General features: G+C 33.3%; 3 protein-coding genes and 1 long non-coding RNA gene across 7 annotated transcripts; 2 read left to right on the top strand and 2 right to left on the bottom strand.

The window, feature by feature from the left end:
* Nucleotides 1-833: 833 nt before the first annotated feature.
* Nucleotides 834-5388, bottom strand: LOC111503783 (uncharacterized). The gene is made up of 4 exons (XM_023158187.2): nt 4775-5388; nt 3526-3842; nt 2036-2193; nt 834-1260 (listed from the first exon to the last, which is right to left on the bottom strand). The coding sequence occupies exons 1-4, from the start codon at nt 5271-5273 to the stop codon at nt 909-911; spliced, it is 1326 nt and encodes a 441-aa protein (XP_023013955.2). The 5' UTR covers nt 5274-5388; the 3' UTR covers nt 834-908.
* l(2)gd1 (lethal (2) giant discs 1) lies at nt 4371-15358 on the top strand. 4 transcript variants are annotated; one of them, XM_074174915.1, is made up of 8 exons: nt 4371-4469; nt 7335-7596; nt 10024-11082; nt 11353-11581; nt 12443-12836; nt 13643-13794; nt 13877-13967; nt 14931-15358. In XM_074174915.1, exons 1-8 carry the CDS (start codon nt 4386-4388, stop codon nt 15048-15050), a joined length of 2391 nt encoding a protein of 796 aa, XP_074031016.1. In that variant the 5' UTR covers nt 4371-4385; the 3' UTR covers nt 15051-15358. The 4 variants fall into 4 exon arrangements, with proteins under 4 accessions (XP_074031016.1, XP_074031015.1, XP_023013952.2 ...); XM_074174914.1 differs by having other exon boundaries at nt 13859-13967; XM_023158184.2 differs by lacking the exon at nt 4371-4469 and adding an exon at nt 6399-6590 and having other exon boundaries at nt 13859-13967.
* A 449-nt stretch (nt 15359-15807) lies between these two features.
* LOC141482151 (uncharacterized) lies at nt 15808-16740 on the bottom strand. Its single transcript, XR_012465372.1, has 2 exons — nt 16487-16740; nt 15808-16370 (listed from the first exon to the last, which is right to left on the bottom strand). It is a non-coding gene; the product is annotated as an uncharacterized lncRNA (long non-coding RNA).
* Nucleotides 16741-17122: 382 nt separating this feature from the next.
* On the top strand, nt 17123-19943 carry LOC111503781 (guanine nucleotide-exchange factor SEC12). Its single transcript, XM_023158182.2, has 6 exons — nt 17123-17406; nt 17456-17834; nt 18415-18649; nt 18970-19213; nt 19578-19737; nt 19829-19943. Exons 1-6 carry the CDS (start codon nt 17266-17268, stop codon nt 19912-19914), a joined length of 1245 nt encoding a protein of 414 aa, XP_023013950.2. The 5' UTR covers nt 17123-17265; the 3' UTR covers nt 19915-19943.
* The last annotated feature ends 556 nt before the right edge of the window (nt 19944-20499 follow it).

Here is a 20499-nt window from a genome sequence, read left to right as displayed (position 1 = left end):
CAACCCTCAGAAGTCGAAACTTGTGCGAGCTAAGGATTAACGAGGTCTTACCTTTTAACATGTGATTCCTAACACGGATGTATGTATGCTTAGATCTTCAAAACTATGCAACATATTTTGATGTGGGTTTTGTAATAGATAGAGTGATTCAAGGGGAAGGTTTATATGTATCTAACATACATAATATAGTAGAGAAACACTGATGATTTTAGAGGTTTCTAATGTGATGTAATAAACACGTTTTTTGCGCTTACTTTGTAAACACTGGCTGAACTCTACGAAATAGATCAAAATAATGTACTACAGTATTGTACACTTCAAAAAGGTCTACAAAAAAGTCCGCGATGGTATATGGGATAACCTGCAGTAACTATTTTTATCCTTTACTTTTTACGAGAAATAGTAGCTTATTTACGAAGCGATTTTAAGCAATACATCATTAATACTCATCCGATTGAATACCTTAAATACATTGTGCATTCAATATAGATAAATATGACCCTTTATAGCATGTAATTTGAATGAATATTTTCGAAGACGCACGCGTTTATATGTATATTTTGTATCAGCATTGCACCCGTACGGAGCCGAAGCGGATGTCTACTTGAATAATATACGTGACGTAATGGAAAGACAATAACTCAATTATCATAACTGAGCGCAGATTCACTTAGCTTTCTATCGACACTACCAAAGTTTAGGTTTCCCATTTAATACTCATTTCAACAATACATAATTGTTACGACCGTTGTGGTGGTGTAGGAATAGGTCGAAAAAAAAAACTTAATTTTATATACAACCCATGCTGCCCAACCTTAATAGATGCCAAAAAAAAAACAATAATAGATTTATTCAAATTATGAAAAATAAAAAAATTACATACATATCAACATTATGAAATATACCGATCATTTTTTTTTCTTTCCCACACCTGACACTTTTTGACACTGGTGATGCCATCTACATTCTGAAAGGTTCGTTATATTGAACTGTAGCTTGCACTTGAAGCACAACACCGGTTGTTCCATAATATGCTGGCTCTCTAAATGAGTCCATATATCACAGAATTTACTGTAACTCGTTTGACAGAAAGTGCATGTATATATAATAGTTGGAAGTAGGCTGTTCAGGTTGCTCGGGCTAATGGTCCACATGTCATCAAACGGTAAACACTTAGTTGTATCCTTGATCCCAGTGAAACTTATCAGCGACATCAAGAGTTTTGGCGATATGCATTCCGTGAAACATACGGCTTGATCACTAGAAAAACAATTTTACTTCTTATATCAAAAAAGGCAATAATCATTTAGCATTCAAATTCTATTAAATGAAAATGCTAGTTTCAACAAGCTTTGTCAATGAGAATGCTTAGACAATAAAGCATGATTTGATTGATTGATGATCGCTCAATTGACCTTAATTATTAGTCATGCTTTTTGTTAAATTGAAAGGGAATTATTTTTAGGAAAGATTACCTTCTTGGAAAGAAAGATTTTGGCTTTCTTTGTCTCCATCTTTATTCAAAAAAATGTGGGAATCTTCCAAAGAAAGGGTGAAAGCAATCAATTTCAAAATTACTTCTTCACAAAGATCATTCAAAGAAGAAACCTTTAGACACAAACTGGAAGAAAAAGCCCTCTCGAAACAACTACAGTAGAGTCTCACTAATCTGGCACCCTCCACCCGCGTCTCCCTTGCCCCTCTATGCATATGCGCTCCGTCGCCGTCTAACACTCTAACCTCAAAACTTATCACGTGCATGTATGTATGTATTTTCCTGTTGGTTTGAAGTGAGAATAGTTTGAAGTAAAAATGTCAAGTCAATGGATACACAAGACACTATTTTATTTATTATGATTTTTTATCTATAATCCAGTAATGCGAACATTGCAATAATACGGCAACCTCTGGTTTTTGACAGTGTCGGATTAGTGAGATTCTACTGTACTTTCATATAAACATTGAGTGTAGATAATCGCATTTCGAAGTCTTTGACAGGCTCGTGAAAAAATTCAAAATGAAAGTTTGTTTGTACCTTGTTTTAATACTTTTATTCCTGGCATAAATCGAGTTTCCAATGTTGAACAGTACTGAGGTATTTGTTGCCATGCTATCCATGCCTATGTCGCCTATATCTAAAATGAAGTCCTCGAGAATTATTTCAATTTCCTTGAGACGAGCCTCAGACCAATCCTGAAAAAGAGAAGATCATTACTTAGTTCATTCATTATGCCACTTGTATCAGTCGAAGTAATTTGCTTAAATCTCTTGGATTGACTGTTGGAATTCATATTCATTTAAGGAGAACATTTCAATCAGCATTGCAGGATTATCTATTGGGCATTTTTACTAACAAAAATTCTTAGCAAAATTCTCAACAAAAAAGGTATCTTGATTTTTTTGATGACGTGCCCCACGATTTGAACGATTGAAAGAAATTGTCACGTTTTGAGGTCTATTCTTTGCTTTTGCGCAACTGAAACAACCTTTTTTGGGTAGTATCGTCACGTGTGATGAAAAGTGGATTCCCTACAACAAACAGAAGACGGCCAGGACAGTGTTTGAACACCGATGAAACACCCAACAAAAAAGACCATGCTTACTGTATGGTGGTCAGCGGCTGGTGGGATTCACTATAACTTTCTGAAACCGGGCCATACCATCACAGCAGAGTCCTACAACAGAAGAGGTCCGAACCTGCTACACGACAACGCCCATCCACACTTTTCACAAAATTAAACGAATTGACCGTTGAAGTTTTGTCTCATCCACCATACTTCCCAGACCTCTCGCCAACCGACTACCATTTTTAAAATTATTCAAGATTTTTACTGAAAATCTGAATGTCATTTAGTTGACATCATCAATTTCCGTTACAGTTAGGGTGAGTTTGCTGATCAGAACACTGGAGTTTTTCTGTTTTTTCTTGTTTTTTAAAACACTGACTTGAAATAAATCCCATTTTGTAATGATTTGTTGCAAGTCGATATCTTGAAAGAAAATTTGTCAATTCAAAACAAATTTACAATGGTGACTGAACGAACTGATTCATCAACTTTTATCCTTATTATTGAAGTCAAAGTTTGGTGCTGAATCAGCACCAACATGTCTGATTTAACCAAGAAATATGTTATCTTAAATAGAGAGTATATTCATCAGTAACAGTTTGTCATGACCTACTGAGTGTGACCATATTACCTGGGTCTGGGTAGGTTCAATAAACTTCTATCCGTCTATTTAAGAGGGACTTGATAACATTTATAACGACAAACTGAATTAAAGCTATATTATATTTAAAATATATTATTAACTAATATTTTGTTCTGAATGAATATGTAAAAAAAAATATGTAAAAGTGTATCCTACATGTAATATGTGCGATATGGTTTTTTTTTTGTGATTTTCTGTTACTTCGTTAAAAATTGAATAATTCATTTTGATTTTTATGTATTATGTATAGATAAAGTACATCGTTTATATTAGGCTTGCCTATCTGGAAATAAAGTTCTTCTTCTAAAGACTTACCAACATAACCTGATGATTTCTCAGTACTTTTATGTAACAATTACAGTACTCTTTGATAGCATTGAGAGTATATGCTTGTCTTTCAATTTTATTGTCTAAAATATCAATTTCTTCTATGAAAGAATCAGATTTTTTGAAAAATATCTTTTCGGTGCTGAATGTCAAGCATCTCTTGAAGGTATGGCTGTTGCTCCTTCTGAAATGCAGGTATTGGGACTTGAATTCGACTTCAATACATGGCCAATTGATCAACTGTTTGGTAGTCAGCATCTGGTTCCATAAACTGTTAACACGATACTCTTTTATCAAAATGCTGTCTGGAAGAAATAATGTTCATTTTAATATAACTTAATGAACAATACAGTATTGTGTAGATATAAATACAAAAATCAAATTATAGAAAATATCATCGATATAAAATATAATCACACAAGTGAATTTACCGAAGCAAATAAGACTAAAATTTGTAAATAAGCTAAGAAGTAACTGTCAGATAAGAACTGGAAGAAAAGTACTCCTGAAACAACTACTTTCATATAAACATTGATTTTCACCAAAAAAAAAATACTTATAACAAATGAAAAGGTTTCTTTATATAATAAAATATTATTGAAATTTGTCTGAAAGTTAAATGCCGATGAAACCACATGAGAATTTATAAAATATGGTGAAAATAGATGGGAGATTGGAATGTATTTATATGTAAGTTTCGAGGGAGTGTAATACACAAAAAATAGTGTCTTGAAAATTTGTGATTTAACACTTTCCCATCTTGAGTATTATGCTCGATGTCAAATGTTTTTCTGATTGATTTTTTGACAATTCTCAGTCGAACAAAAATGAAATTTGCAGATATTACGATGGTACTTAGGTTTCTTAAATCCACCAAGTGGAGAATCTCCAAATTCTGTTTTTACAGGCACTCAAGGTTTCTCTGGTTTCAGGTAAGCATTTTTTCAAATGTAAGAATGAGTAATTTTTCAATCCGTATTACTGGATATTTTAATGCAAGAAATAACTAACTTTTTTGGAATTGACCTGAATTAAACAGTTATCACGAAGTTTTGGACTTTCATTGCAGTTGTCAGCTGACGTACTTACATGGACAACTCTCGAAAGTCAGAAATTGTAGGAGTTGAGTGTTAACAAGTTCTTACCTTCTGACTTACGATTCATATCACCTATCATTTTATAATTATACAACTAGAAGTCTGTTGGTGAAGTAACTTTTCAGTAGGTACGTACTAACCTTCTGCACTTTCACAAAAAACTAAGGAATTCAATATTTTTGCAGGTCCACACACTTCAATTGAAAATGGAGATGATGGTTTTTCTCCAATTACAGGAGTCTGAGTACTGTTATCGTTTTTCAAAACACAATCTTCCTCGGGACGATTTTTTTTCAACATAGCCACAGCTTTATCATAATCGTTTTTGATAACGTAATTCACCTTGAAAATCAAGTATTCTTTGAATTTTTCAAACCAATTTTCCAAAGTTATTTGTTTGTTGAAATAATTACTGCTTTTTAGCCATCCTGGCCAAGATTTTATGAAGTGTATCAGCATAAAAGGTAGAATAGTTCGAAGTTTAGGCTTCAATAAATTGAAATTCACTTGTAAATTTTTCTTCAATATTCTATTCAAAGTATTCAAGTCCAATTCAAGTTGTTTTCCTTCAACGATATTTTTAAAGCAGTCTTCTAATGTAAAGTTCTCAGTATTTGTAGGACTATTCATATTTGCCATTAAAAAAAGTAGTCTTTTCTACAAACAATTATTATTATTTTACTTTCTAGTTAATTTAGGTTATGTTATTACAGTAGAGTCCCCACTCTAGTGGTTTGTGACAGCAGGGTCACAATCACAATATAGCATATACTGTGGTGGTAGGGATCGTAAGCAGAGAACACCTATCGTGCTTTGTGATCGTAAGAACAAAGATGATTGAAACCGTGGTGGTCGAATCATATTCGCTTTTGTTTTGTCAAAAACACGACACGTGAATTGAGATTGACCCAACTTTGTTCTCATGTTGATAGACGGAACAATTGTTTCCAAATGTGAACATTGGTTGCGCTTAGCGCCTCTGCATACATTGGATCTCTTTATTTATTGAAGAATCAAAAGTGCCGTAGCTTCGGAATTTTTGTCAAAATATTCTACATTGGGAGTTCAAGTGATTACACCATGTTATTTCTCTTCATCTTTGTAAGAACCCTAAAGTCAGGGTTCGTAAAAGAACCCTTGGGTAAAGTAGTGGCATCTACCCATATGAACCGTTTCATTCGCAACGTTAGCGCCTTGAAACATTGTATCAAAATATTTCTGTTGAATTTAGAACTCGCTTAAACAGTTTTCTTCCAATGACGTCACAGAAGTCCCCTTATTTCATGTACCCCATATTTCATGACCTAACGTAACCCTCTATATACGAACCATGTACATTACCTAGATTAAGTGATATGTTTTTTGGTGACCAATCAGAACTACCTATATCGAAGGAAAGCCCAGAATAACGTTAAAAATAGTGACAAGCATTTCGAATTAAATTCTAAGAAAAGAAATATGAAAACGATCGAAATAGTCATTTGGCCCTTGAAATCGTAGCAGAAAACGTAGCCTATGAAACAGAATTCTGAAACTTGTGATGTTTTACGTATTATATATCTCAGAGATTTTTTTTATTTGAGTCTTCACTAAACCAAGGCAAAGCATTGTAAAACTCGCTATATCCGTTTTCTACAAATTAAACTGAGAATACATGAAATTTTGAAAAAAAATAAGCATATATTCAAAATCCACTGTTGCCTAGGACATTGACATTCTGTGATTAAATCTTTGACACTTTAAACTCTGACAGATGTTTTATGATTTGATTTGACGTTAACTTATTTTTAGGACTTCAGTTGTTTATGCCTAATTTTATTTTTATAAATTATTAAATCGCAACTATAAGAAAGAACTAGTCTTTGTGATTCATAAGAAAAAACTCTATAACAAACTAAAATGTTTTCAAGAAATGAAAAGAAAAAGAAGAATCATTCTGGAAAATCACTTTCACAGGTTAAAAAAAGAACTACTATGAATTTCAGAAAATCATAATTGCATACAATAGTCTCTAGGTGGATTTATGCACCCAGTTTTCTGTGTCGTAAAAACTCTCAAGTAATAAGATCACTAATTTTTAGTGACAACATTCGTGTATGAGCATAGATATCTTTAATTTACTTATGATATCTGTATGCATGATCTGTAAGTTTTTAGTAGTACAAATTAAGATAAAAAGACTTATAATTGGTGCATGAATTCACCCTCTGCTTCTTAAGTGTTTAAATGGTTGGTGTGACTAGTGGTGGAACCACTCTTGTTCTGATAATCGGATGAATTTGATTCTTCAAAGTTCTCAAGAAAAGAATTTGAATGTTTTTAGTGCTCATATAATGTCCATCTTGATTTCTTAAATCGGATCGTGTATTGCGATTATGAAAACAGTTAATCAACAAAAATACTGTGATTATTTTCTCTTGCCCATCACTATGTGCGATATTTTATCAACTAGATGATCAACAGTGAGATCACCACTTATAATGATTCTTAGAAAGTTATAATTACTGTTAAATAATCTAAACTTGTTACTGATATTCATGTTTTTTATTTTCTCTCTGGAATAGTTATTTATTTTCCATTTCATTGTTACTGTTTCTTACTGACTTGTAAATTTTCCCCCTATAAACAAATTGTATGTTTTCTGGGAAAATAATTAGTTAATAATCGCATGAAATCTCTCAACTCATTTTTTATTTTCAGTATGGGCTTTTCGACATCCCCTCTAACTTTGATGAATCAGGAAATGAGGATAACGATAATGATAGTGACTTAGAAGCTGAATTGGCAGCATTGAGTGGGGGCGGCAATCCAACTCCTCAAAGAAAAAAACCTGCAAAGAAAATATTACCAGAAAGAGAGATAAATGCGATGGTAGCAGATTCCATGAAAGACATCGACGATGATGATATATCTGTTGATGAAAATGATCCAGACTTACTCAGCGAACTAAGTGAACTCACAGGTAATAATGATAATGATTTTTTCACACATTCACTTCACAATTTCAAATTGCAAATTACCCTAAGTAGGTTTATGTGAAGAAATGATTCGCTTGATAAGTGATCTAACATTTGTGTCACACAAAAATACTTTCAACCAATTATTAAATTTTAATATATAAGTTCAGGATTTAAATAATGAAGGAAATAATACATACTGTTATTTCCAAAAAAACAATTGTTTTTCATAACTAAAATTTATTTTAAACTATTTTGAGTGTATCAAACCAAGAACACAACTATATTCCTATGTTGGGAGTTGGTTAAATTTGCTATGAAATTTAAAACATGTAATGAAAAAATATAATTGTCTCATGGCCAAGATTTTTTACTCAGGGGTAGAGCAGACCAGAAAAAGCACACCAAGTTCGAACAAATGTCAAGGTTTTGCTCAGTATTTTACTCGATTACCGTGATGTAATGCATCAGGAGTTCTGGCCACATGGTCATACTCATGCCTCAGCCACCATATTCACCAGATTTGACCCCCTGTGATTTTTTCCTGTTCCCAAGATTGAAGAGACTCACGAGAGGATGGCGTTTTGCGACGATTGAGGAAAAAAACCCGAATAGCTGAGAGGGCTGAAGAACATTCCAAAAAGGGCATATCAGAACTGCTTCAAAGGATTGAAAAAACACCTTGAAGGGGATAAAATAGAAATTGATGAATCAATAAATATTTTCTGAAAAAAATTATAATCCACCTTATTTTTTAAAAAGACCCTGTATATATTATATTATAGTTTGAATGCATTATTCATAGTCATATTTCCATTAATTTTTATTATAAAAAATTGGGAATACTAGGAAAAAATTATGTAACATATTAGAAAACCATAATAAGCAAAAAAACTGACTTTCTGTAATTCTGAACTTGTAACAATAATATAATCGATCACAGGGGAATTGAACTGTTTTGTACTGAAATGTTTATATAAAATTTGACATTTTTTTGTTAAATTCCTATTCCCACACACAATTTCAATTTGTCAATTTTCACTAGAGCATACTTATATAATATAATCTTTATTGGTTTTGAAGACCTAAAAGGCATAAAACGAGTCAAAAGAAATTTGAACATAGATTACATTAAAATGCTATAAGGAGCAAAGGCAGTTCACTACGAAGATAAGAACTCGTCCATTATATAATAAGAGTTATCCAGTAAGTATGTTTTCAGCGTTTTTCTGAATCTGAAGTAAGATACCTCCTGATCGATTTTTGTCAATAGGTGATTGTAAACCCTAATTCCATTGGAAATAGGGCCATACAGGCATATATTTAACTGATTTTGGGGTGTGTAAAGATGATGACTGAATCTTGTTGCATAATTGTGGATGTCATTATGACAGGGAATTTTGTATCTGTTTTTATCTATATAACAGGAAACTTCCAATATATGTATACAGAAAAGTGGGAGTATATTCAATTTTTTAAAAAGAAGTTTGCATGATTCTCTCTGATTTTTATTTAACATTGCCCGTATACATTTTTTTTGTACTAGGAATAGTTTTTGTGCTGAAGACGACATGCCCCATAACAAAATTCCATATGATAGTCGGGATTGTATTTCCGCAAAATAATAATTTCTCAGAACATTTATATTAATTACTCTCTGAAGACATCTGATCTGGTAAAGCTTACTGTTCAATTTTTATATTGTTTCACTTATCTGAGATTCCCAATCAAGTGTATCACTCATAGTTACACCTAGAAATTTAATGGTGTGGCACTTCTCTAGAGTCGTTTCCCCTAAATGAATCTCTATATTTTCAGCCGTTCTCTGTTTTGTGTGGTAAATAATAAACTCTGTCTTGCTAGCATTGATATAAAGACTATTAATGGAGAACCATAAAATGATTTTTCCATAAGATCATTGCAAGCTTGTTGATTGAGATCGTGATATTGTTGGGAAACTAATATGGAGAGATCATCAGCGTATAACGTTAATTTAAAATGTGAGAGGTATTTTACAATGTCTGCTATGTAGATTGAAAATGGAGCTGGAGCAAAAACACTCCCCTGAGGAACTCCAACTTCTACAGGTGCAAAATGAGAGTGGTGAATTGTGTTTTAACCGCTATATTTATTGATTTCTTTAGGACATCCTAATATACATACATTATTTTAAAAATATATAAATAAATGACATAAATAACAAAAATAATGATATGATGGAAGAAAAATAATAAAAACAATTTTTCAATGATTTCAGAATTATTTCAACATGAGGGTATACATAATAAGTATATTACCAAACAGAAAAAAGAAAAATCAAGGATGATATTTTATATAGTTCATGAGTTTTTTTTTGAATTGCAATATACTTGCAATATTAACGTGGTATTTTTCAAAATATAACTTCTGAAGGAATTAATGATTGTTATTAGGTGGTGCAGCTGAAGATGATTTACCTTCTCCACAAAATGAAACGCAAAGTGCTGGTTCTACCGATACCGAGAACATTTTGAGTGAAAGGTTGAAAAATTATGAAATTGCTGAAAAAACAGCAAAAGAATCGGGAGAAACAAGTAAATCTAGGCGATACGGAAGGGCCATCAAAACATTGAAAGACCTGTTGAAACAAGCAAAATCAGGCAAACTAATAGATTTGAATGATGAAACGGTACCCCCAGAAATTCATCCCGTCTCTCAAAAACCACCAAGTCAACCAGTGCCTACTAGACCAGCTCCCGCTATACCTCCCAGAGCACCAGTTTCACAAGAAGATGCAGGAAATAACGTGAGTTCACCACTTCTGCTGCCGGAAACCGTAGAAGAAAATGTTAGGAAAGAAAAAGAAAACATAGATGAAGAGTTGTTGAACATGCTTCGTGAGCGTCAAAAAGAGTATAAAGTTGCTGCTCTTTCAGCAAAGAAGGCTGGCGACTCTAAGAATGCTATTATGTTTGTTAAGATAGCTAAACAATTCGAGGCAGTTATTGCTGCAGTCCAAAACGGTCAGGAAGTGGACCTTTCAAAAATGCCTGGTCCACCAAGTGAAGTATCTCTTAAAAGCGAGCCCAAAATTGAGGACAGTGAAACCCAACGAAATACTGCACCTGAAATAGCTTTGCCGGAAGAAGCTGCCGGTTTACCAGAGCCACAACTCATCACAGCTTCCACAGATTTAGAAGCACTTGAACAACGTTTGGCTTTTTATAAGGAGCACGAGACTAAAGCTAAAGAAGAGGGAAATTCTAGTAAGGCAAGACGCTACGGTAGATTAGTGAAGCAATTCGAGCAAGCTTTGAAGTTACAAAAAGCGGGAAAGCCTGTTGCTTTCGATGAATTGCCAACGCCACCAGGTTTTGGTCCGTTTCCTACTCTAGCTAAGGCTGAAGCAGCTTCTAAACCAGCAGTAAATATGCCAGCACAACCTCCGAAAACAGATTCAACTGAAAATGAAGACAAAAGGCAGATCTCCGCTGAGGGGCCGAAACTTACTGGTAAGTAAAAACAAATGAATAGAGAATAAAAGTTTATTTGAAATCTAGAAGGTCATGAATTGATATTCTAGTGAATGATGTCAATCTCGTCAACTTTTCCTGTGAAAATTGTTCTATATTTGAAAATTTAAAATATCTCTCCTGATTACTCTTTTGAAGCTTGGATATCTTCTTAGAAATTAGTAGAGTCAAACTTGATTTAATGACAAACATTCTTTCTAAAATCTACCATATTTGATTTCTCTATGTGTTTGTGGTTATTTTTTTAAGGAAATACAACTCACGCTGAGAAACAAGTGCTGATTTTGTTAGCAAAACAGAAACAGTTCAAACAAGCTGCACTGCACGCAAAGAAACAAGGTGAAATCAATCAAGCTAAAGAATATCTCAAGCAAGCAAAGGGATTCGATAAATTGATAGAAGCTGCGCAGGCTGGTTTGCCCGTCGATTGGTCTTCTATTCCTGTTTCACCAGAGGCTAAATCCCAATTGGATAACGAGTAAGTGAAAGGATGTTCAAATAAACCATTATATTTTTCATATTATTTTATTTTACATGACCTGGTGATGCTCAGGTTAGACGCACTGCCCACGAAGACGGTCACAAGTCCGGAGAAAAGAGAGGCCACCTGCTACGAGTTAGAATAGAATAATTCCCCACTTCTGGGCTATGATGAATATAATATATAGTCCAGAACGAATATAATGACCTGATACATGCAATTGACCTTCAAAAAAACCTTCCAAGGTGAACTTTGAAGTCACTCAATATTATACCAGGTCGTACTTTTTCCCACTGTAATCATTTCCGTAATAGAAAATATTGGTTACCATAAAAAACCGACATTGATCTTTAAATAGTTTTCAAGGTCATGCACAAGGTCATTATGGCATAGCCAGAAAAATTCTAAGTCACTGGTACTTTGGGTTATTTTTACAGCTCCACTTTTTTGAGTAATTATCGGGACTTTTGGGTCACCCTATATATAGAGATCCAAACAGCAAAAAATATCTTAGTTAGACGAAGCATTCTTTGAGCAGCTTTTCCCTTATTTTTTTTACAACCACCATTAAACAATCTTGTTTCATGTAATGTTTATACAGGTCTCTAGTTGGATATTTGTCATATTTTCTCCCTTTTCTTCGGGGATTTGGATCACGCTGTATGTAACTTGTTGAATATTGATTCAAAATTCATGAAATCATGAAATTCATGAAATCCATAGGTTGGAGTAGGAAATCTTATGTAGTTGAGAGAACATAATAACAAACGAAGAGAATGACCGGAATTTATTTGTTGTTCAAGAAGTATTAGAAATAAAAATTATTATCAATAACTAATTTTGTTAGTATTGTTTTAGATATGACATAATTATGTCGGATGAGTTGGATGAAAATAGATCAGAAGACATGGACCTATTAGCTCGTTTAGAAAATCAGTTACAAAAGCAGCTGAAAATGTGCCTTACCACAAGAGACCACAACAAAGCACTCGGTGATGTTGCTAGTATGAATAAATTCGAAAGGTTAGCTTTGAATGTGACGAAGGACCTTGATGTTATTAGAATGGCCCGCAAGTCTTCTAAAATAGTCCCTAAGTTCCATTATGAACAGAAAGATTTCTCTATTGTGAAGAGCTTCACCGAGATAATGGATAATCAAATGGAAGTGACCATTCACAGAGGAATCAACTATCAATCAGATAATCCAAAAGAGATTGACACTTATGTGAAGCTTGAATTCCCTTTTCCACAGGTGAGTACTGTATGTGTACAGGATGGAAACATTTTGTTACAATCTAAAGAAAATATTTCGTTACACACTGAAGAAAACATTTTGTTTAAGTCTAATGAAAATATTTTGTTACAATTTGAAGAAAACATTATTACAATCTAAAAAAACATTTAGTTACAGTTTAAAGAAAACGTTTTGTTAAAATCTAAAGAAAACTTGTTACAATCTAAAGAATTATCTGTTACAGTCTAAAGAAAACATATTGTTACAATCAAAAAAAAAATTTTGTTACATTCTAAAGAAAACCTTTTGTTATAATCTAATGAAAACATTTTGTTAAAATCTAAAGAAAACATTTTTTTACAATATGAAGAAAACATTTTGTTACAACCTAAAAAACATTTTGTTAAAATCTAAAGAAAACATTTTGGTACAATCTGAAGAAAACATATTGTTACAATCTAAAGAAAACTTGTTACAATCTAAAGAATTATCTGTGTTACAGTCTAAAGAAAACATTTTGTTACAATCTAAGAAAACATTTTATTGCAATCGGAAGAAAACATTCTGTTACAATCGAAAGAAAACATTTTGTTACGTTCTAAAGAAAACATTTTGTTACATTCTAAAGAAAACATTTTGTTACAATCTGAAGAAAACATTTAGTTACAATCAAAAGAGAACATTTTGTTACAATTTGTTTGAAAATGTCCTTGTAGGACGAGGCCGCAGTAACGTTAGTTACAAATTAAAGTGGTATGAAAACATAGATAATTTCAATTCTCATTTAACATCATTATTGTTACATGATATTATTATTGTTTCAGGATACCCCTTTTAGCGATAGAACTTCCACAATAAAAGACACAAATAACCCAGAGTATCAGAAAACTTTTGTCATTCCTATACAGAGAAATTCAAGGCAATGCCAAAGGACTTTCAAAAGGCATGGTATTAAATTTGAAATATACTCGAAAGGGTGAGTTTTTTATTTTTCTATTGAACAATAACAGTTCTGATATCGGCTCTGACTTACACATCAGTTGTTCTTGTTGTTTCAGTGGTTTCTTCAGAAGTGACGTACTCATAGGAACCGTTAATGTGAAGCTACAACCCTTAGAAACGCAATGCGAGATTCATGAAAGTTTTGATGTGAGTATAAATTCATTAATTTTTTTATCTCATTGTGAATTGTCAGTTGTAATTCATTCCATTAGAAAATAGTTACATTTTTCAGGGTATTTCAAAAAGTAGCTTTTCCTAATAGAAAAAAAACGACCTTGCTCTGGTGGTCGAGAAGGACTACATCAGACTTATTAGCTTGTATGAGTCTGAGGATGGGGAACGAATAGTTCCAATGAATTCCAAATTTGACACCTCTCATTCTCCAGAACGGATTCAATATCTCCCGGAGCGGGCAACACTGGTTTGTCGTCAATACCGTAAAAGTGTCATAGGTGGTAATAAAGCACCCTCAGGGCTCCGTTATGTCGATGAATAAAGACTGAGGCTGCATATGCTGGACAAGCTGACAGCAAATGCATTAGGGTCTCAGACGCCTCAGCTAAGACAGGAACCTCTATACCTATCAACCGACTGCGGTAAACTAAGGTGTTGAGGACACCATCCCGGCAGGTCATGATGAACCCTTCAATTTCCGACTTTACCCCACTCGACCTGAGGAAAGCGAAAGGCAAACGTTTCAATAAGCCAAGGTCTTCAATTTTATTGAAGAACACCCTGTGCATTGGCTTATCCTTGTGTTGCCTCAGGAGTAAAGTGATCTCTACGGCTTTTATATGGGCCTTTTGCTGGATGGGGTCCAACTTGGTGACAGAGTTGTAATCACCTTGTTCAGTGTCGAAAACTAAACCGAGTTCACCAGCTGCTCGGGCAGCTATTCTGAAGAGAAATGCTCCAATTTCTGCTCTCTCATTGTTGCGGACCATGCAGAGAAGGGGGTCCGAACTCCTGATGACTTTATTATTATTATATTGAACTTGAGAGGCTTACTCAGTCTATTTTGTTAGTTTTTACATTTCTTCAAACATGAGCTTATTACCCATTTAATAAATTCATTGCATTTTATCTTTATTAATTCGTATTTTTTTTCAGCTATTAGATGGAAGAAAAAAAGTTGGTGGAAAATTAGAAGTTCAAATAAAATTGAGAACGCCTATTGTGACCCAACAAGTGGAGCATATTCAAGAAAAATGGCTTATCATAGATCAGTAAAATAACCTGGTTAGTCTAATATCTTGTATATGTAAATATCCCAGAATCAATGAAACATTTTTATTTGTCGAAGACAGTGAAACAGGTTTTAATTAATTTTAAGTTTCAAAATATAATATATGTATAGTAATATAAAATAATCCATCGCACTCAAATTTATCATGGACATTCGAAGAGAAAATTTGTGATACTATGTGATATTTTCTCGAGTGCACCTTTCATATGAATATATTCACTCAGTGCTTTAAATGTTCTTAGCATTCAATTAAAATGTAAATATTTTTAATAAACAATACAGTTTAAACTGATTCTATGTTGATATTTTAATGTTTTTCCTTACAATTGTCCCCTTTTCCAAAACCTACTTTTTAATATAAGAAACCGTGATCTTTTCTCTTATTTTGTGGAGAACATGGTGTATGATATAATAAAGAAAAATTATTGTTTTTTTGGGGACACCCACAATCTATGAAACTTTATTTGTGTTCTGTATTCAATACACGGTTGAAACTGAATAAACAGATTCATTTTTGAGGGAGAAAAACAGTCATTAAATTCACTGAATGAAACAAATCCAAATCAAAAACAACTCACACCCAAAACGTACTTGATTGATTTTCTATTCTGGAACACGTTCTCTTTGTTGAGGTGATTTTCCGGACTTTGACTTTTGGTCTTTTGCATTTGACTATTGGCCTTTTGTATTTGACTTTTGCTCTTTTGCATTTGACCTTTGTCTTTTGTTTTTAACTTTGTCTTTTGAATTTGTCTTTTGGTGTGATTGCTCTTTGTAATTTAAGAACTGGGTATTTCCACTAGGTTTCACCATAACCTAATATATATGTTGATCCCATTGCGTTCTTGGCTTAAACTTTCGACCTTTGTGGGTATCATCAGTTTGGCGATGCAGCAGAGAACAAAGCTCGTTCAATTTGCACAAACACAATCGAAGGCTGTGCCAGGTTAGTGCATTTGCAAAGAAAATAAACGTGATAAACGACGAATTTTGTCGAAATTTGGATCTAAAATATTTGTTGCCTCAGGGGTTTTCTCTGATTGAAGAGATGAATTGAAGTCGAAACAGGCCACACCGTAAACGTACTCGACTGGTTTTCTAATCTTGAGTACACGTTCTCTTTGCGCGGTGTTCCTCCGGATTTTTGCATTTGTCTTTTGCTTTGACTTTTGGTCTTTTGCAACTGACTTTTGTCTTTTGCTTTTGACTTTGTCTCTTGCTTTTATCTTGGTTGATCTTTGCAACTAGAGAACTGGTAGAAATGAAAAAAAAAATGAGGAAGCTACTGTGTTAGTGAAACGCATCTGGAAATTGAAAATTTGTATAATTATCATGGAGAATATCAATTATAAATTTGTGTCGTATACTATTTTCAAATTTAAATATTTCAAAGATAAAAGATTGGAAAAATTTCTCTCACTGTTTGAGATATCTGAGGAACACTTTAATTGTGATGCACTGTTTGGAATAATTGGTGTAGTAATGAATATCACTGGAGTTTTATTCCAACACCAAATCGTTATTTAATCAAGAGGAAGAATAAATCTTCCTCATGAACATGATCACTTGGTGATTGAAACACGTGTTGAGGTATTGAAAATAACAGTTTCGTGTTGGGAAACTCCAGTAATATTCAACACCTTAATTATTTGAAAAAATAAAAAAATTATGCGTGTTCCGTGTTCCCATTTAAATATTGGCATCCAATTACGTACACCCTTGGGCAATAATATTTTCAATACATTCTACAATGACAGATTGAGTGAAACGAAGAGAAGAAATTGAAATGTGACAGTAATTATCATTAATTATACTTTCAACATAGTGACATATATTGCACCTGCGAATAACATTACATAACTTCTTGGCCACTGCATCACAAAATTATGTGACAAATCAAATCACAAGATTTTCACACGTAAATATACAAGTAAAATATCGAGGCGTTGTATCTGAGACATCGATGTCGGTGATCTGAGACGTGTATGAGTGACGTAATGCCAGGACATTGAATGTCTTCATTTTTTCGTTGTTGGAATTAATGTTATTTCTTCAACGGCCAGTCCATATTTTTTATTTCGTCTCTGACTGTCACTGTCACTGTCAGTGAGGTTAGCTACGTGTAATTTTGAATTATGGATATGTATGTATTGTTCTCAAAGTTTACCGTCAAGTAGATCATAAACAATAAATGAAAAGATGGTTCGGAGAAAAAAAAATGTCGATGATATTCTTGCTCGTATTAACTTCCCACTTTTTACGGTTCAGATATTGTCTCCAAGATATGTAATCGTTGGGGGTGGTGGTGGAATTGCAAAAACAGGAATAGCTAATGGTTTCGTAAGTTTAATTTTATGTATAAGATTGTTTGTAAAAGCATATTTTCCAGGAAATTTTCGAACTGTCCCATGATGGTTCCAAATTCATTGCTGAGGAAGTTACCAGGCATGAAACTGGGGGAAATGTTGTGATGTATTGTTCCACTTTCACTGATAACAAACGTTCATATGTAGTAGCAGGTCAGGAAGATCACTGTCAACTATATCATGTGAATAGTGAACTTGTCAGCGAAGAAGTTGAAAATATTGATCATAACTCGCCCGAGACTCGACAAAGAAAACCACAAAAAACTGATAGGAACAAAAATTTGAAAAAGAGTTTGAAGTTTGTCATGAAACCCAGTGATAGTATACAAACTGATTTCATTGGTGCAGAACCTCTATCTAGAGTAGCTAGGATACATCATAATGGTAAACTCATGGCCACAGGTGAATATAATATACATTATTTGATTATTTCAATACTATTTTTTTTTGTTTTAACTTTCATGATTTTTATGTACCTTCTTAAAGTTGTATCTTTTCCGTCAAAGTATGTCATAATTGTTTATGAAACTAAATGATACTTTCACAAGGGACTTTTTCGTTGATCCACTTGGCAGTTTATGAAATTGAACTAGAAATTAGTGTGATTTTGTCATATTTATACAGCTATCGAAAAGATTAAGGAAAGCCTCTTATTTTTTGTCATGTAGAATGGGTCTACACAAGCTATAAAAGAACTGATGATCTTTTTTGTCTTATAGGGCAAAACCAAGTAAACTTTTAAAAACTATAATTGTAATTTTTTTATTTTGACTTTTTATGATATTGCCACCCGATAATAACGAAACTCGTGAAGTAATAAAGATCATGTAGCATGCGATTTCAGAGATAGAATTATTTTGGTGAAATGTAAGTTTTTTATTCTGTGCAAACACTTAGAATGCGTGCTGAAAGGTCCTCCACGATTGTGAGAAGACTGAAAACTTTAGACTTCTCTGATATTTTCTGTGATATTTACCCACAGGAGGAACTGATGGACACATAAGATTATGGAAATTTCCGAGTTTGCAACCCTTAACCGTGTTGAAGGCGCACGAGAAAGAAATTGATGACATTGACTTTAGCCAGTTTGGAAATTTTCTGATTACTGTAGCGAAGGATGGCTTGGGGATTCTTTGGGACTGTATTAAAGGAAAAGAATACAGTAGGTTGAATTGGAAACAGCCTGAAGGTTCCAAATATTTGTACAAACGATGTAGGTAAGTGTTACTCAAAATATTACAAACATTCTGATGATGATCCATCATCTGCCAAGATATTTTTTCTTTCCTGATAGATACATTACCTTTCTGTGAAAGGAGAGGCTGTGTGGATGTTATGGAATGTATGGATATTTGAAGAGATGGTCCATAAATTAAATTTCACAAATTATTTTCTCTCGGCACTTTTATTGACGACAACATTGTCATTTTACTTTTTTATGCCGACTCCATATCTGAAATATATTCTATTTCTAGTAGACATTTTTTTGTCTTCCTGTTACTAAAAGTTATTATTGAATTACCTTAAAATTTTGCAGATTTGGTGTAATTGAAGGGGAAGATAAAAAGTCTGCGTTATATACAATATCCAATCCTACTGGCGTTGCAAAAAAACAGAAATCGTATCTTCAACAGTGGCTCCCTGAAGATGGACTACTAAAAAAAGTTGCAGAATTCGACGAATGTCTTTCCGCTTTGGCAGTTAGAGATGATGGTAGATTTGTAGCTGTGGGTACCATGTTCAGCGGATCAGTTTTAATTTATGCGTCTTTTAGTTTGCAGGTAATTATTTCACCATATGAGCATTTGAACTCCGAAGTGGATTCGATAACACACAATGGACAAACGTGCAGTTGCAATTTAAAATTCTAATGTTATAAACTCCATTGATATACCATATTGTTTTTTAGAATGTGACAATACCTACAAATGCTTTCAATACAAAGTGACAGATAGGTATATACCAAGGTTCTTCAAATGTTATAACTTTTTCCTGGGGTTATATCCCACATTTTGAATCCTTGTTGAATTGTTCGTGTTATTTTCTTTTGCTACTTGAATTTTTCAGTGGTAGAGACAATATGACAGGTTGCCAGCCACTCTATCACCTTTGGAATAAAATTGTTATTGTTCTTTCCCTTTTTAGCCAATGTTGAATATTGTTGGTGCACATTCCATGTTTGTTACTGGACTAGAATTTTTCCCTGTGTTGAATGAAAGTCGTACTGTTTGTAGCGTGGCCGAGGCTGCAGTATTATCAATTTCTGTGGATAACCATGTTTGTATCCATACACTGCCATATAGAAGTGAGTTAAATTACTAGCCAGTTCTCTATACAATGAGATCCTTTGCGTTGTTTTATAGAGACAATAATTAATTTTGCGATTTTTGTTTTAGGAACAATGCCGCTGTGGGTAGGAATATTGATATTAATTTTCACATTGTTCCTCTCCTTCACATTTTGCTCTTATATAGGATTATAAACAGATGTAATAAAATTTTTTGGTTTATATTTCATTGTAGTTATTTCTTATCACATCTAAAATATTCAATGGATGGTAATTATGACTGGAGAATCAATGTAAAAAAATAGTCAATTCTGGGAACATTTTGGAGCTTGAACATCTTCTTTTCTTCCAGAATATCTTGCCACTAGTGGCAAAAATTAACAAAATAATGAAAATTTGTAGAATTTTGCTAGGTAGAATTTGAACCTGGACTGGCAAATTGCTCACGAAGCAGTGTCATAAAAATCAAGAAGAATCCTATTTTTTTGGTTCAATGATGAAAAACATTCATTTTAAATGAAACGCCCTTCTTTATTTTCAGTTTGAATGAACTACTTCTCAACGTAAAAGTTTGTTTTTGAACTAGCCGTAAGTTTTTATGATAGAATTACAATTCATTTCGAAACGAAAAATATTAACATTGAACTACAACTCACATTTTCAATTTTCGGGGAATGTGAGTTTCATATTCTTTGTATTCAAATGGACATGGTGGGTTCGTATGCGGTAAAACTCACATTTTACTCTTTCAAATCGTCTTTTAAATAGGAAAATGTGAGT

Source organism: Leptinotarsa decemlineata, unplaced genomic scaffold, assembly GCF_025532065.1.
Source record: "Leptinotarsa decemlineata unplaced genomic scaffold, Ldec_3_MD MMD2_tig00000882_RagTag_RagTag, whole genome shotgun sequence".
Lineage (NCBI taxonomy): Eukaryota > Metazoa > Arthropoda > Insecta > Coleoptera > Chrysomelidae > Leptinotarsa > Leptinotarsa decemlineata.
The sequence above is the reverse complement of the archived record's forward strand: the minus strand, read 5'-3'. Positions and strand labels throughout refer to the sequence as shown.